Here is a 15,828-nt window from a genome sequence, read left to right as displayed (position 1 = left end):
GAAATTCAATATGGACAAATCCTATCCATCTAAAACTCCTATGGTGGTTCGATCTCTAGACGTAGAGAAAGATCCGTTCAGACCGAGGGACGATGGAGAAGAGGTGTTGGGACCTGAAGTTCCATATCTCAGTGATGTTGGAGCGCTTGTGTATCTTGCAAATTGCACAAGACCTGATATTGCATTTGCAGTGAATCTACTTGCTAGACACAGCGCAGCTCCCACCAAACGTCATTGGTCTGGAGTGAAGAATATCTTTTGATATCTCCAAGGCACAAAGGATCTAGGCCTATTTTTCCAGTTTCAGAGCAATCTGGACTCTAATATGATTGGGTATGCAGATGCCGGTTATTTGTCTGATCCCCATAATGCCAGATCTCAGACCGGCTTTGTGTTCCTACATGATGGTACATCTATATCATGGAAGTCTTCAAAACAGACTCTAGTGGCTACATCTATCAATCATTATGAAATAATTTCATTATTTGAAGCATCATGTGAATGTGTATGGCTTCGCAGAATGATAAACCACATACAACAGTCATGTGGAATTGGTTCGATTGAATCACCCACCATTATCTATGAGGATAATGCAGCCTGTGTTGCACAGATGCAAACAGGATACATCAAGAGTAATATCACTAAGCATATTTCTCCTAAATGGTTTTTCCCTCACAATCTTCAGAAAAGCGGGGAAATAAGCATTCTGCAAGTCAAATCATGCGACAACCTTGCTGATTTATTTACGAAGTCTCTACCAAACTCAACATTCCAGAAATATGTTCATGAAATTGGTATGCGACGACTTAGAGACTTGCAGGCAACATGGGGAGTCTCTTCTTGAGATATCCTTGTTCAATAACATCACATTATACTATTTTTGTGAGTTTATGTTTCAGACTCTCATCAAGTTTTCATGAAAAACTTTTTGAAGGAAAATCTTTACAAGATGATAGCTGGAGAATCTTTTCAAGATAATAGCCCTACCTGGATGATCGTGAGGCGACTCTACATGATCAAGCGTAGATTAGGGGGTGTATTGTGATTAATTACAATATGTAATTAGGGAGGAATCTCCTCTTGCCCAAACCGCCATGCGGTTCCCGCATGGGCGCTTCTTCCGTCGTGTCCTTCCGGAACCGACGCCTCTCCAGAGAGTCGGGACTCTCCAGGAGATATATATACTTCCTGTAATCATCAATGATAGCAACGAAATCAGTTTGATTCGAAACAAAAATCTCACCTAGCCGGTCGTCGCCTTTGCTGATGGCTTTTCCAAACCAGAAGGGATCATACTCGGCAAGACGACAGTTTGGACCTGGATCCATTGTTTGCAAGATGCCTCGTCAGGAACTTGCGGCGGTACGGGTGGGAGAAGTAATTGCGCTAGAACTTGATCTGGCAGGGGAAGCTTCATGATGGCTAAGATCAAGCAAAAGATGTGCGATCCTATTACAGGAAATACAGTGAAGGAACATACTTCACATTGCCTGATAACACTCTTTGAGCTCAAAACTGGGCGCTTTGCTGCGCACTATCTGCTTTCCAGCGACCAGCGGTGAGTTTTCAAGAATAGTTACAGTACAGGTGCCCCTGTTTGATCCGCAGAAAACCTGAAGTCTCACCCCATATCAAACAAAAGTTTGTGTCCAAAGCTGAGAAAGCCCTAAGAAGGTGAAATTAACAAAAACAACATCGACTCACGTGCAAATATGTTACCACAAATGATGAATATTCTAGTAGTGCATCTGTTCCGCACAACCTGTGAGCTTCATAACACGAAATTACAAAAGCATCTAGCCAGACTAATGAAAACAGCGTGGGTACAAACACAGCTCCAGAAGATCACGACAAAAATGCTTGGAGCAGCAGAGATTGTGCATGACATGGCTAACTGGAAGCTGGAAGTGGTTGAAGTGCTTTGAGAGGATTCACGATTACTCCATCGATAAGGCCATACTCCTTCGCCTCCTTCGCGCTCATGAAGAAGTCACGGTCAGTATCTACATTGATCTTATCCAGGGGCTGCCCGGTGTGGTATGCTAGGTATCCGTTCAAGTTGGCCTTGTGGTGCAGCATCTCATTGGCCTGGCGGAAACACAATTCATGATTAAGAGGACTGGCAAAGCAACAGTATGCCTTACTGTTTAGCCAAAAGAGTGGCTCATTGGTGTTCAAAACTAAGTCAGCAGCAAGGAGGTATGGGAAAATAAAAGATCTCCATCACTCAGATGCTGTCCTCGTCGAAAATTAGCAGACATAGTTTCACTTTGGTAAGTCACCTGGATCTCAAGGTCGGTCTCTTGTCCTTGGGCTCCTCCAAGAGGCTGATGAATCATTATTCTTGAGTTAGGTAAGCTGTACCTCTTCCCTGCATTATGTATACACATTGAAGCACGAAGGTTAGTCTAGTGTAGAGACTGCATCTAGTACTGTAACAGTGTAAGCAGTCACTCATATTACCTTTCGTGCCGCCACTAAGTAGAAAAGCACCCATACTGCAGATGGAAATAGAAAAAGAAAGTGTAAGAATCAATGTCACATAACACACGATAATAAGGTAAATGGAAAACATTCCACAGACGAACAATAATGTAAGGTTCTACACTTGCAGCTGCGGACAATAATTATGTTTTACCAAGAAACTGTAATCATGAAGAAAAAAAATCAGCTCCTCTTTATTACGGAAGTAATCATCTCTCTTGATTCTACCCAAACCACTGTTCTATGACTTCAGCTAGATAAACTTAAAACTAGGAACTGTATTATATACAAGAATGCATATTCCTTGCCAGCATATTTAATTATAATTATCCTAGTACATGTTGACCAAGCTTATTTACGACCTAAATACTGCAAAAGGTGGATTTGCAGAGTGAAAAAACCTCAACAAAGGGAAATGCGCAATGAAACAGCTCTCTGGTATTTTGTTATCCTTACAGATTTTACAATCATACAATTTGAAAATTTAGTCATCTTAGTTAAGGATATAATATGATGGTATAAAATCCACCCATGCCAAAAAAAAATGCTATCTAGGATTACAAAAATACCGACATTTTACTTGCAGCAATAAAGATAGACTCATCAATCCAAAATCCTAGACTGGGTAGGTTATACTGAATAAAAGATGCATCGATGATTTAAGATGCATAACAAAAAAAAATCAAAAGAAAAAAAAAATAGGCAGGCTGAATAGCTGGAGACAGGTACTTGTTTAAACAGGTGAAATCCAGAAAAATGGAACAGAATCCCTAGTTTTAATAATCAAACGCCATTATAAATATTATATGCAATGTGCAAACTATAAAGCATCCTACATCTGAACCAATAATCTATTTTCTAATAGAACATCATCACAAAGATGTCAATGTCAGTACTCAGTACCTTGCAGCAAGTCCAATACAAACTGTGGAAACATCAGGCCTAATATGCTTCATTGTATCAAATATGGCCATCCCTTAATAGAAATAAAATAAATTGATGTTATTAAGCAAGAACAAGATGAACTGATGATTACAAATATGAATGTGAGTTATTACCAGCTGTCACTGATCCTCCTGGAGAGTTCACATACATAATGATATCCTACACAAAATTGACAAGGACCAATTATATCACCAAGTCTAAGGCCTGCCTAGGCAGCTCAAAACCTAAGCACTAAGATACAGCGGCAATACAAAAGCACCAGCAACAGTTTTAACAGATAAAATTCCAGTAGGAGAGACTTCCAGATATATTCCAGAGATTTTTCCATAACATTCCTTGAAAAGCAGAATGAAGCCTCTCCTAGTGGTAATAGTCTTAACAGATAAACTGTCGCCTACAATATCAAGTGGTTTCCTTAAATAGAAGAAACACATCCAAGAACTAGAGTCCACACTCTATTTTACATCCAGAAACAACCCGTCTTAATTTACAAGTTCCACTGATGGTGCAAGAAGGCCCTAGAATGTGTTGAAGCTAAAGCAGCAACATACTACTACTTCCCTTGATGATGGATAGTTGGATATACATATCAGCAATTCTAGAGTAAGCATCTGACCAGTAAACTACTGATCAAGGAATAAGGAACTGCAACAGAATGAAGAGAGTTTCGTTTGTCTCGATTTACCTTCACATTCAATTCCAGGCCTACCTAGGCAGCTCAAAACCTAAGCACTATGATGTAGCAGCAATACAGAAGTACCAGTAATAGTCTAAACAGATAAGTCCAGCACCTTCATTACATGGGTATTGGCAAACTAGGGTCCAGATAAATAGAATTGTTTCCTACAATGTCAAGTGATTTTCCTTTAAGAGAGGAAGTGCATCCAAGATCCACAGTGACATTCTACTTAACCTGAAATAGCAACTTTGAGTACAAGTTCCACTTACGTTTAGTGTGAGGCCCTAGAATATGTTTGAAGCTAAAGCAACACACTACGTCCTTTGATAATTGATATACAGATCAGTAATTCCAGAGTAGGCTATAAATCATAACAAGGCTTCCGCCAAGATAACTAATGATCTGGGACAGGAATTGGGAATTGCGCACAAGGAGACAGTTTCATTTTTCAGACTTACCTTGTTAGGATCAACGGCATCCAGATATAGCAGCTGCGCAACAATTACGTTGGCCATATCATCCTCCACAGGACCGCCACACCGGATAATTCTCTGTACCAGGACACGTGCACATGGTCACACACCGCGAAAAATCTCTACAGACTGAGTAGATGGAACAACTGAGCACACAATCCAGTAATCCCGTACATGCTGAAAGAGCTGGCTGACGACGCTCTGGAACCGCTCCATAACCATGGGCGAGGGCCCGCGCTCCTGCCCCGCGGCCTCCACAGGGAAGTAGGGCGACCTAGGCATCAGCAAGTCATCCCTGGCACACACACACACAGCGCCATCAGCACCCTTAGATCACCAACTGAACCTCGTCTAGCGTACCAAACAGACGACGCAAAACTAGAAAAAATTCTGCCACCGAATTGACTTCGCCTTTTCGTTTTGACAGGATATTACAGGAAGCGCGAAAGGGAAGAAGCGAGTCGAATTGACTTCACCTGATCGACCAAATCCCGCGCCTGTGGGCAGCCCCGTGGAGTCCCACTCCGCCGCCGCCGGCGGCATATGCGGCCACGGACCGAGCGCGCCTCTGACTCCTGCGAGGAGAACATGGTTAGGGTGGAGGGACTGGAACTGGAAAGAGGGGAGGAACAGTGCGGGAGAGATGGGAACCTGAGGAGCGGGAGGGATCTGGGGGCCGGATTGGGGCTGGGTTTGGGGCCAAGGAGAGGGGCTGTGAGAGATGAGGAGGAGGCGGCTGTGGTGGTCGCCATGGGCGGCGCGGGGCGGGGCGGGGCGAGGAGAGAGCTCGCGGTGGGGGGTTTTGGGCGGAGGGGGGCTTTGGCTGCGCTTCTTATCCGTCAAGAGCAAGTGCTTAGAAGAAGGAAGAAGGCAGTGAGACTGTGGGCGAAGAAAGAAGACCCGACGACGCGGGTCGCAGTAAGAGTGTGGGCTTGTTTAGCTATGGGCCCTGGGCTTACATGCTGCGGCAGAGATTCGCATTTCGTTTGTAGCATAAGCCTCTCACCTTATTGGCTTTTTCTCAACGACAAAAAAAACTCACGTTAAATCTTAGTCACGCTCTAACGAAAAATAAATATTACATAGAGCATATTTGGAATCTCTCCTATTCAAACTCCGCTCTCGGTTTTAGCAACTCCCTGGAATTACACCGGTGTTCTCTCCACTCCAGAAGCTGCAGTTGTGAAACGAAGAGGATCCGAATAGGTCCTTAGTCAGGTGATAACTGAAGTGTGAAAGGATCGATATGGTTAACTAGAGGGGGGTGAATAGGCAACGACCACTTTTTAATTAATCTTAGCAAGTTAGGGTAAGCAACATATGGGTTCACAAAAATAGCAACAACGGGGTAAACCTATATGAAGCTAACAACAAGAACTACTAAGACAAGTAAGAGATAGACAACAACATAAACATACACGAAGTAAAGGTTAGAGATAAACACAAGTGGAACCAATGAAGACGAGGATGTGTTACCGAAGTTCTTTCCCTTTGACAGTAAGTACGTCTCCGTTGAAGCGGTGTGGAGGCACAATGCTCCCCAATAAGCCACTAGGGCCACCGTATTCTCCTCACGTCCTCACACGATGCAAGGTACCGTGATTCCACTATAGGTGTCCTTGAAGGCGGCGACCGAACCTTTACAAACAAGGTTGGGGCAAACTCCACACAAAGCTTGGAGGCTCCCAACAAGATCACGAAGCTTCACCACAATGGAATGTGGCTCCGAGGTGACCTCAACCGTCTAGGATGCTCAAACACCCAAGAGTAACAAGATCCGCAAGGGATTGGTGGGGGAATCAACTTTTCTCTTGGTGGAAGTGTTGATCTAGGCCTTCTCAACCAATCCCTAAAGAATCAACAAGTTTGATAGGCTAGGGAGAGAGATCGGGCACTTTTGAGCTTAGGGAGCAACAATGGAGCTTGGGAGGGTCAAAGGTAGGGTTCCACAGCTAGAAGAACCCCTTATATAGTGGGGGGGGATCCAACCGTTTTCCTACTCACACCCCGAGCCTAGCGGTACTACCGCTGGCTGCAGCGGTACTACCGCTGGGCCCATGGTAGTGCATAAGCACTACCGGGTCAACCACCGCCAAGAAAGTCTTCGCAAAAAGGTCCGTCGAAGTACAACCGCTAGGAAGGCGGTACTAAGCTCCTGGAGCGGTACTACCGCTGACCAGGGGCGATACTATCGCTAGCACAGCGGTACTACCGCTGAGGGACCATTTGTTTAGATGAGATAAACACAGAGGCGGGAGCCACTCCAAAGTTGCAGGTAAGGGGAAAGAAGATAAAGTGTGTGCGTGCAAAATTGATTCCATCCAAAACCTTTCCACTACGGGTCCCCTCTTAATAGTACGGCGTTCCTATGACTCAAAGAAAGAGAATCGTAGAGTACACCGTGCTTCTGTTCCATGGAAAGAGGGGGGCGAGTCGTCTTGTATCGTTGACATGTGTTATCTGAAATCTTAACACACACGATTAGTCCTTTACGGTACTGTCATCAATCACCAAAATTAATTAGGCATAAACTATGCCCTAACAGAGTGAAAGCTGCAGTTGTGAAACGAAGAGGATCCGAACAGGTCCTTAGTCAGCTAATAACTAGAGCTAGTGACCTATAACTCTTTCTACACATGAGTTTATTGCCACAATTTGGATTTGTCACACTAGTGACCTATAAATCTTTCTACACATGGGTTTGTTGCCACAATTTGGATTTGTCACACTTCGGCAGCCATATGCTTCTTGTCATTATGTTGGGATACATGTTCTGTGTGCATATGATTAGTTATGGAAAAGTTAGTTACCAACTAAGCATGTCCTAAACTCGCATGAACTTTAAACAACTGCGAAATGTTCTAACAAACGGTGTGAAAAAAACGTGTTTAAAGCATCGCACTACACAGAAATGACTGCTGCACGAATATACAACGCACAGTAGCACATCTCTGATTCCCACGATTCAACAGGTGTATTTTGGTTGCTGTTCCTCGTTCTAGATTACACAGACAAGCAATGGAGAGATGCCCAGAGCCCAGACCATGGCATTAGTGCGAAACACAAGTCTTCTCTCGCTACAGACAACAGACACGACACGCTAGGTCACAGCCATCTAGTACTGCGATCACACACACGCTACAGCCGTTGATAAGCAGGAGTACATAATACTAGTAGATACACATGGTCATACATACGCTACAACAACTGATACCACGTTACTTGCAGCCAGCCAGGCGGCCAAGTCATCGACACAAACTAGTGTTCAGTGATAGATACTACAGTCTAGCACTTCTTCCGAATGGTTAGCTCAGCTGTGATCCGCAAGGGTAATCACATCTCCTGCTGGGTGCGATAAGCTGCCGCCTTCAGGAAGTTGTCGAAGGGGCTGGCCGGTGGAAGCTTCACCATGGAGCACGGTTCCGATGACGCAAGGTTGATCTCAAAACCACAAGAATTTACCTGGACAAATGTTGTTCGTGAAAACAAGAATCGTGGTAAAACCATGACGGCATTTGGGTTTTGTAGAATCTTGATACCTTGGGAAGGATGAAATGGTCGGCAGCAGGAAGGCTTGGCACAGGGTTGTCTGGAGTCGAGTTGTGGCCATTCACGAGCCAACTTGATAGCTTCTTCCTAGTGCCTGATCCCAGGGCCTCACATTGACTAGTCATTGTGCCGTATGGGAGGGGGGAGGTAGAAACTGATGCCCCTGCAACCTGGCCAGCTACATGCAGCGCCTGACCAGAGAAACAGAATCTGCTACTCAGAAACCAATGCAAAAACCAAGTGAAGTATAACAATGTTTTGCTGTGGTTACACTAGCTTTACCACACAATAAAATGTGAAGAGTGCAACTATGAGCCAAGCGAGAAGTAAACCGTGTGCAACAACAGCAGCTGAATTTCACAACGGATACTCACCGATTCAAGCAACTGACCAACACCCAGGACACGGGGAGCAGATTGAGGAAGCGTAATCTTGGATATGGAGCTAGCAGTATTTGTAATTGGTGAATCATGCAACCCACCATCTACCGAAGATGTTCTTGAACACTCCTATACAATGCAAGAGGACACATGTGAGAAGATGTAAAAGCACATTTTAATGATGGCAACATACAGTACAAGAAGTAACACTGCAGTATTGCAAACTTTTGCAAGTGCCACCACCTAATGAAATCTGCGCTATTAGTAAGGACCATTTAGTGTAAGTGGCCTACCTCATCAAAAGAAAGGGATTCATCGGAAAATGCCTGAGCATGAAAGTTGGCCCAGTCAAGGGCTGAATTTGAACCAAACAAGGGCACTTCTTCAGGAGTAAACATCTCTGTGAGCTCCTTCGCCAGTGCATCCTTGTCCATCTGATAACAAGAACATTAGGAAATAATATGTTGCCTTCACTTTCAACAGTATCAGCATGTGATCACTAGCGCCATAAAATGCAGTGTGAACAGCAAATAGATGACAAATTGAACCATTCTTACAGGACTAACCTCTGTCAAATTTGAAAGTGCACAGGCAATCACATCAAGCACTCGTTGATCATTTATCCCCACTTTCTTCCTGCAATCAGAAAGTACAGACCTAGCAACGTCTTGATCACTTTCAGAACCATAGCTGCCAAGATCCGATTGCAACCTTACATAGAGTTGTAAGTCTTCACCAATTCTTAGATAAGAATCAATCTGCAAAAAAATGATAACATAGTTTTCAGCAAATGTTCAGGAAATTGAAGGTAATTTTACATTTGCTAAATAGTGTCGCTTATTTATGAACGGATGGAGTAGAACAAACAAAATTGAAGAGATAATTGGGCAACGGGCACAGAAGGCCACAGGAAGGCTACCATTAAAGTGAGGCACACCAATGAACATTAGTACGAACACATGCATTGCTGCACACAAGAAATACTGCAGGTATACATTTTCTTTTTGAAAAAAAAGAAGTAAAGTTTCACCTAAGAAACATAATAAGAGTATCATATTAGCATCTGTACTAGAACTTAATACTTACATCAGATAATGTAAAATACTAAATCAGCGACACTTATTTTGGGACGGAGGGAGGAGTACCTTAGAAGTAATACGTTTATATAGATAAAACTGAAGTACAGTTTCACATGTAGAAATATAGTAGGAGTATCTTATTAGCATATGTACTAGAACTTACACCAGATAATGTAAAACACCTTAGAGGTAACACTTCTTCATTTAAGAAAACTGAAGTAAAGTTTCACATGAAAAAACAAAACAGAGGTATCTTAATAGTTTCTGACTCAGTACTTACATTGGATGAGGTAAAACACCTTAGCAACTCTGCCAATTCAACAATATGACAGACTTTTCCAGCAAAAGCCAGCATACTCGTTGCTAAGGAAAAAATAGACCGTTGGCAAGAAGGGGGCAGGCCTCCTGGAAAAATTGCATAAAAAACAAGTGAACTTCATGATGCGGATGCGGATGCGGAAACAGGCGATCATAAATTTCATTATGCAGGTCCTACCACTTGGAGTTAAAGCAATACTTCGGAGGGACAGAGGCAACTGGAAGAACTGAATGTTATTACTGTTGCTTGAATTCTGCAGCACCAAAACCACTATTTCAACATGGGAAATTTTACTTGGCCAAGATAATATGAACTTCCATAGTATGCAATTGATATATTTCTTGCAGCATAAAGAGAAGATGAGACCACTGACATGACTAAGTATCTCTTTATGAAAGAAAAAATGCTATCCAAAAATGGGAAAAATGAGAACCACTTGATAAACTCTTCATGAATATACTTGAAAAATTCAAAGATACGGTTTAAAAAGGAACTCGTACCTTAAGGCGGGATGAAAGAACAGTGAGGCTGTATGAATGACCAATCGCCTCATAATTGAAAGGAGTGTTATCGGTCTGATTGGCCTGTATCCAAAATGCAGACAGCAATTGATTTGTTTGATCTTCAGTTAACAGGACGATTTTGGTTTCCTGGAAGATGGCAAAAGTTTTCTCTTCAGTAATTGTGATTAATGAGTTGTGTATCCTTCTAAGTGATCCAACCAGACCCAAAAAAATATACTCCCTCCGTTCCATATTAGCTGATGCTCAAACGGATCTATTTAGCACTGAAATACGTCTCATCCGTTTGAGCATCAACTAACATGGAACGGAGGTAGTACATCGCAACAAAACAAGGGCCCTTGCAGGGGTTAGGGGGGGATGGGGCTGGAGTGGGTTACCTCAGCAGAACTAGCTAGTGTTGCCCATCGATCGACGAAAGAGTAGACCAACTTTGAAAAATAAGCCGGGCTTTTTCGTGCCCAAACATGCTTATTATCCTCTTCATGGGTGTTCCTTTCCTTCCCATCATCATGCATCATATGTCCAGGCTTATCTGAACCTAAGCATTCTTTCTCTCTCCTTAACTTCTCAAGTAGAGCAGTAGCTGAAGCAAACACTGATGTAGATCGAGATTGACACTTTTTTGTTGCAAATAGGTACTCTGAATCACCCCTCTGATGGCTTGGGCCTCGGACAATTACAGCAGAAAATATGTGGTGCGCCCCCACACGAGTGTCTGCATCTGGATGTACCATGGATCTCAATATCTGCTGGAGGAGTGCTTCCGGAAACACCTGCTAAGAAGAGTTTGATTAAAAACTCAGCAAAGAATGGCAGAAGTAGCCAACTGATCACGGAGTAGAATTCTGCAAACGATGAACAGCATGCAGTGCAATAAATTAATTAATGTGAAGAAGAGAATACACAGTTTCTGAACTTCATCACATCACTCTTTATTAATTTAGAAATTGTTTGATGAGTGCGTAGTATAAATTCAGAACTGACCATAGGAGTGTCCGAAGATACTGATGTCAAGGAGATTATGTGGCAAAGTATCAGCGAACTTCCAATAGTTGCTCTGGCAACAGCAGGAATAGAAGGCAAATTCTCCAATGTAATTGCCATCATGTCATAAAGTGGCCGCACATCTTTAACCTATAAGAAGTTCCAAAAAATTAACAAAAGTGAAGGAAATGTATGTATAAAACTATATACTAGTGTAACTCTTTAGCCTCAAAGCTCTCGCAGTTGCAAATTTCTAAGAAAGATGCACTAAAAATGGCAGTTAACAAATGTTAGCATGTAACTGGAATAGTGCAGGACATACTCCTCTTACGACTTCAACAAGACAGCCCTCCAGGAAATTTTGAAGAGACTCATTCAAGCTCAGCTCTTCACCACTGGCTGACTCCATGGCCTCTAGTGTTTTCCTCAAGTGCCTGCACAAGTCACCTGCTACTGCAAGTTCAGGAGCAACTCCTCGTGATCGCAGCTGTTGTGCCAAAGATGTCGCTGTCTGAATAATATCAGATTTAGTCTGAGGACAATGCGAAATATTCTTGTGGTCCAGATGACGGATGACAGCAGTCAAAATCAATTGTTCGTTGCCTATGAGAAATGAATGTATTAGCACTTTAGCAGACAAGGAAACCCCTTAAATATGTTGCAAACAGGAAAGGAAAGTGCACTGTGGACTGCAAATGTATTCCATCAGAAATATGGGTCATGATCTACCGAGAAACGAGCAATCACGGCAATATAAGAAGACTTATAATGCATTCAACAATTGAAAACGCCAAACATAGTGTTTGCTCAAAGATAACTATTAAATTGGAAGTATGGACACCAAGAAAATTGTCAAATGTCAACACTTTCTCTATTACTGGAAAGAAAAGGATCTTCATAGCACGCCATGTAATTAGAAGAATAAATAGAAAGCTCATATATAGCATAACATGACCTACGTACTTTTACTATTTTGATAATTCAAAATTCAAAATCTTCTTGGGAACAAAATTTTTACCTGAACTCTTCTCTAGATAAGACATATCAGACAAGACAAGCAAAGCTAATCCATGCCGAGGAGCCCATTGTTTCTTCATATCAAGGTAAGAAAACATTGGATCAAGGATGCGCCGCATAGTTGTACTCTCTTTGGCCAGTTCTGCAAGCTTCTGAACACAAATATGGGACCATACTTCTGGAGATTCACGCTCCTCCCTGCATCGACATTCAAATGAATCATAATATGGTGGGTTCATCTGAGCTCGAATACTAAAAAGAAGCAGCATCAAACATGTCACAAAATATAGGCTGGACGGTCATTCTCTCTTTTTTTTAAACTGGTTGGACGGTCATTCTCAAGGCCACTACTTCTGCTATCAAGTTCCCATTCGTCCCTTGATTGATGGATTAAAAAACATACTTGACTTATTTATATTATAATCTACTATGCTTCTAAAGGAATTTTTCTTCAATCTGTCCTTTCATGCTCTTTTTCTGCATCTCCAGTGCAATGTGCATGTACTTGATAGCAAGGTCACATTAGCCACACAAATAAGTTGTCAACTGAAGTTGAAAGACACCTACACTTTAAGTGTGGTATCTGAACCTCAGTTATAGGCTTTTAGCATGTATGTACCCTTCAAAGCATGAAAAGGAATGACATGCACTATTGCTAGACACCATACAGAACTAAAATGAACTGAAAGGTTGCAATGCAGTAAAAGTGTATATGATGTGCGCCAGCATTCCTTTTTTTTCTGCACATAATTTAGGAAAAGAAAAGGTACTATAGCGAGCATATATAAATGAGAATGACACTTCACCTGGTCAGTGCTGAAGAGTCCCTTGCTGATCGCAGTCTAGTAGTTGTTGCACCACAGAAATTTACATCATTACCTCCACCTAAACCAGCTCTTCCCTCGCGCCTGACTATTTCATCAACCCAGTTATGTTGTGATGCATGTCTGTCATCATCACCACCAGCAGTTCCATCCATCCTATAATTTTCCAAGACCGATTGCACCATCTATCACATCAAAGAGAGTTAGATTGTCAGCATCTATCATAGCATTAAAGTTGAGAAACATAAAAGTTCTTCAAGAGCTTATCAAACAAAACAATACGCGAAGTGAAAACTCCCCGAAAGAAATAGCGAAACCATAACGGAACCATCTGAATTCTTATGTACCATGATATAACCATTTTACTAGAAGTCAAAACAGAAATCATTACAGAACTGGATAAGTCAACAATGTTTGCAGTCTGCAGAAGACAAGATAAATAATGGTATTCTTTATGACCACACAAGCATTCTATTGGTAATAACCTGGTGCAAACAAGCAACTAAGCAAGCAACAGGTTGAGCAATTTGGAATTCAACTGTCCAAGGAGCAATGCAACTAAAAGAACTGATTGTAGTTACCTCATCAAAATCAGCAAATATGTATGAATGTTCCTTCATAAACCAGATCTGCACGAGTATTACAATAGTTAACTGAACTGGACATTCAAACAAATTACCTGGAAATGTGAAGATAACAGAAATGAAGAAAGAGAGCTGCAAAGCCACATTTACCATTGCTGAGAGACACTGTAGGCTTGCTGCCCGCAGAAGACTATGCTCCACTCCCTGTTGCCGTGAAAGTGTGCACACTTTGTGGACCAAGCTCTCAATATTTCGTGCATATGTGTTGTCTACCTGTGAATGTGCCAGCATAGTGAATGTCATACATGACCAAAAATAAATAAAGTGACTCGAGTAGTAGTCTTTCATGATTAGGAGGAACAGATTGAAATGCAATGTTTATAACTCTAAGCATGCCTGGTCCATCATAATACCCACCTGGCTGTAAATAAACCTCGCTAAAGTTTGACATCCAAGGATATGAATGTTCTCCTGCTTGCTTTCCAGAAGGTCGGTAAGGACGTTCACCAGGCTGATGGCAAAATATGCCCTATACCATCACATGCACACAGTAACATAACTTTTTAGACACGGAGATTCATCGGAAACCATTAACATTTTCGAATAGAAAACATGAGTGGCGGCCAAGAATTTCAGAAACTCACATCTGCTCCTTACAAATGAAGAGTAGCTTGCTGTATGCTTCAGTGATTATCTTGACATAGTTCAGATGAGCAGCGCGCAGCTCCTTGCGACTCCTCTGTTCCAGAAACTTGGCAATCTGACAGGCATGCAGTGAAGAGAAACCTACTGAATATTGATTAACCAAAGACTCCTAAAGAACACTTTAGCAATGTAATGTGAGAAAGCATGATGCAAAGATCACATGCCTTTGGAATGCGCAGGGGATTCTTGGCAGCATACTCGCATAACTTCATGATTTTCCTATCATTTGGGGGGCCCTCCTACAAAGGTAAAATCTACTGCATGAGCATTAGTGTGTCCTTTGCAAGCAACAGCGGAAGCTACATTCTGCAAAAAACAGTTACACGGTGGCAGAAGATAACCATGTGACAAGGCCACGTTCTGTGGAGCATGTTTAAGGAACATGTGGATTAGTCCACTTATAGATCAAAGACAGCACAGCACAGCATATCCAACGACCGCAGCAGCAACCAACCAGGCCGGCCAACAATAGCGACAAGCGAGCACTTACAGGCGTCTTGGGGAATATCTCAGCGAGCAGCTTCTTGTACCGCTTGACGGGGCGGCGCGAGCTCGGACGCAGCGCCGGGCAGCAGACGCACATGCTCTCGCACGACGGGAACAGCTTCGCCCCCATGAAACCCATCTTCGGAGGCTGGAGCTGTAGCAACCGGCCGGGTCAGTGGCGGATCTAGACGGCGTGTCGCGTGCGCATTGTGGAGGCCAGTGGGATTTCTTAACTAATCGCTGGACGGAAACATACCTCCAACTCCAAGTAACCTCCAAACCCAACCAACGGGCGGAGGTTGCGGACGGGGTGGAGACACGCGATGCCGCGACGGGGAAGAAGGGTAATGGCGACGGCGGCGACCCGCGCAGGAGAGGCGGAGGGGCTGTGGGGCACGGCACGGCAAGCTAGGTCAGGAGAGTCCAGGCATGGCGGAGACGGGTGGATGGGGAATTTTGGTGTGTTGGGGAGAGTGTGGAGTGGGGAAAGAGGAGGAAGGGCACAGAAGAGGGGCTTCACGTGACCGCGGCCTCGGTGGCAGGGCCAATTGGAGCAGCCTTTTCTCCTGTGCTCGGCGAGGATTGACGACGGCTTTCCACGCCCACCCGCCAGCCTGCCCAAAAGTGTAGTGGTACACAACAGTGACGCACATGGCAAGGCGTTGGGTTTGCATCCGATTGCACCCGAAGGCTTCTTCAGAGATATAGGATTCTTAATAATATTATCTCTCATTTAATATGTTGCTATATATACATGCTTTGTTTATTTAATAACCACATAAGGCCAACGGTGACT

General features: G+C 43.1%; 2 protein-coding genes across 3 annotated transcripts; both read right to left on the bottom strand.

Annotated features, from left to right (window-relative positions):
• Window positions 1–1,680: 1,680 nt before the first annotated feature.
• LOC123448819 (ATP-dependent Clp protease proteolytic subunit 5, chloroplastic) lies at window positions 1,681–5,489 on the bottom strand. Its single transcript, XM_045125840.1, has 9 exons — window positions 5,233–5,489; window positions 5,058–5,156; window positions 4,756–4,876; window positions 4,567–4,659; window positions 3,543–3,588; window positions 3,388–3,460; window positions 2,464–2,498; window positions 2,283–2,371; window positions 1,681–2,088 (listed from the first exon to the last, which is right to left on the bottom strand). The coding sequence occupies exons 1-9, from the start codon at window positions 5,331–5,333 to the stop codon at window positions 1,891–1,893; spliced, it is 855 nt and encodes a 284-aa protein (XP_044981775.1). The 5' UTR covers window positions 5,334–5,489; the 3' UTR covers window positions 1,681–1,890.
• Window positions 5,490–7,600: 2,111 nt separating this feature from the next.
• Window positions 7,601–15,617, bottom strand: LOC123448818 (protein SEMI-ROLLED LEAF 2). Of its 2 annotated transcripts, none has more exons than XM_045125838.1 (20): window positions 15,289–15,617; window positions 15,037–15,186; window positions 14,711–14,785; window positions 14,486–14,601; window positions 14,259–14,370; window positions 13,992–14,114; window positions 13,839–13,886; window positions 13,240–13,442; window positions 12,435–12,631; window positions 11,739–12,019; window positions 11,417–11,566; window positions 10,810–11,208; window positions 10,409–10,558; window positions 10,086–10,161; window positions 9,870–9,994; window positions 9,077–9,268; window positions 8,804–8,944; window positions 8,505–8,639; window positions 8,121–8,321; window positions 7,601–8,043 (listed from the first exon to the last, which is right to left on the bottom strand). In XM_045125838.1, exons 2-20 carry the CDS (start codon window positions 15,169–15,171, stop codon window positions 7,915–7,917), a joined length of 2,988 nt encoding a protein of 995 aa, XP_044981773.1. In that variant the 5' UTR covers window positions 15,172–15,186; window positions 15,289–15,617; the 3' UTR covers window positions 7,601–7,914. The 2 variants fall into 2 exon arrangements, with proteins under 2 accessions (XP_044981773.1, XP_044981774.1); XM_045125839.1 differs by having other exon boundaries at window positions 10,810–11,205.
• Between the last annotated feature and the right edge of the window lie 211 nt (window positions 15,618–15,828).

Source organism: Hordeum vulgare, chromosome 4H (assembly GCF_904849725.1).
Source record: "Hordeum vulgare subsp. vulgare chromosome 4H, MorexV3_pseudomolecules_assembly, whole genome shotgun sequence".
In the NCBI taxonomy this organism is placed as follows: Eukaryota; Viridiplantae; Streptophyta; class Magnoliopsida; order Poales; family Poaceae; genus Hordeum; species Hordeum vulgare.
This window is presented reverse-complemented; position numbering and strand designations above follow the sequence as displayed.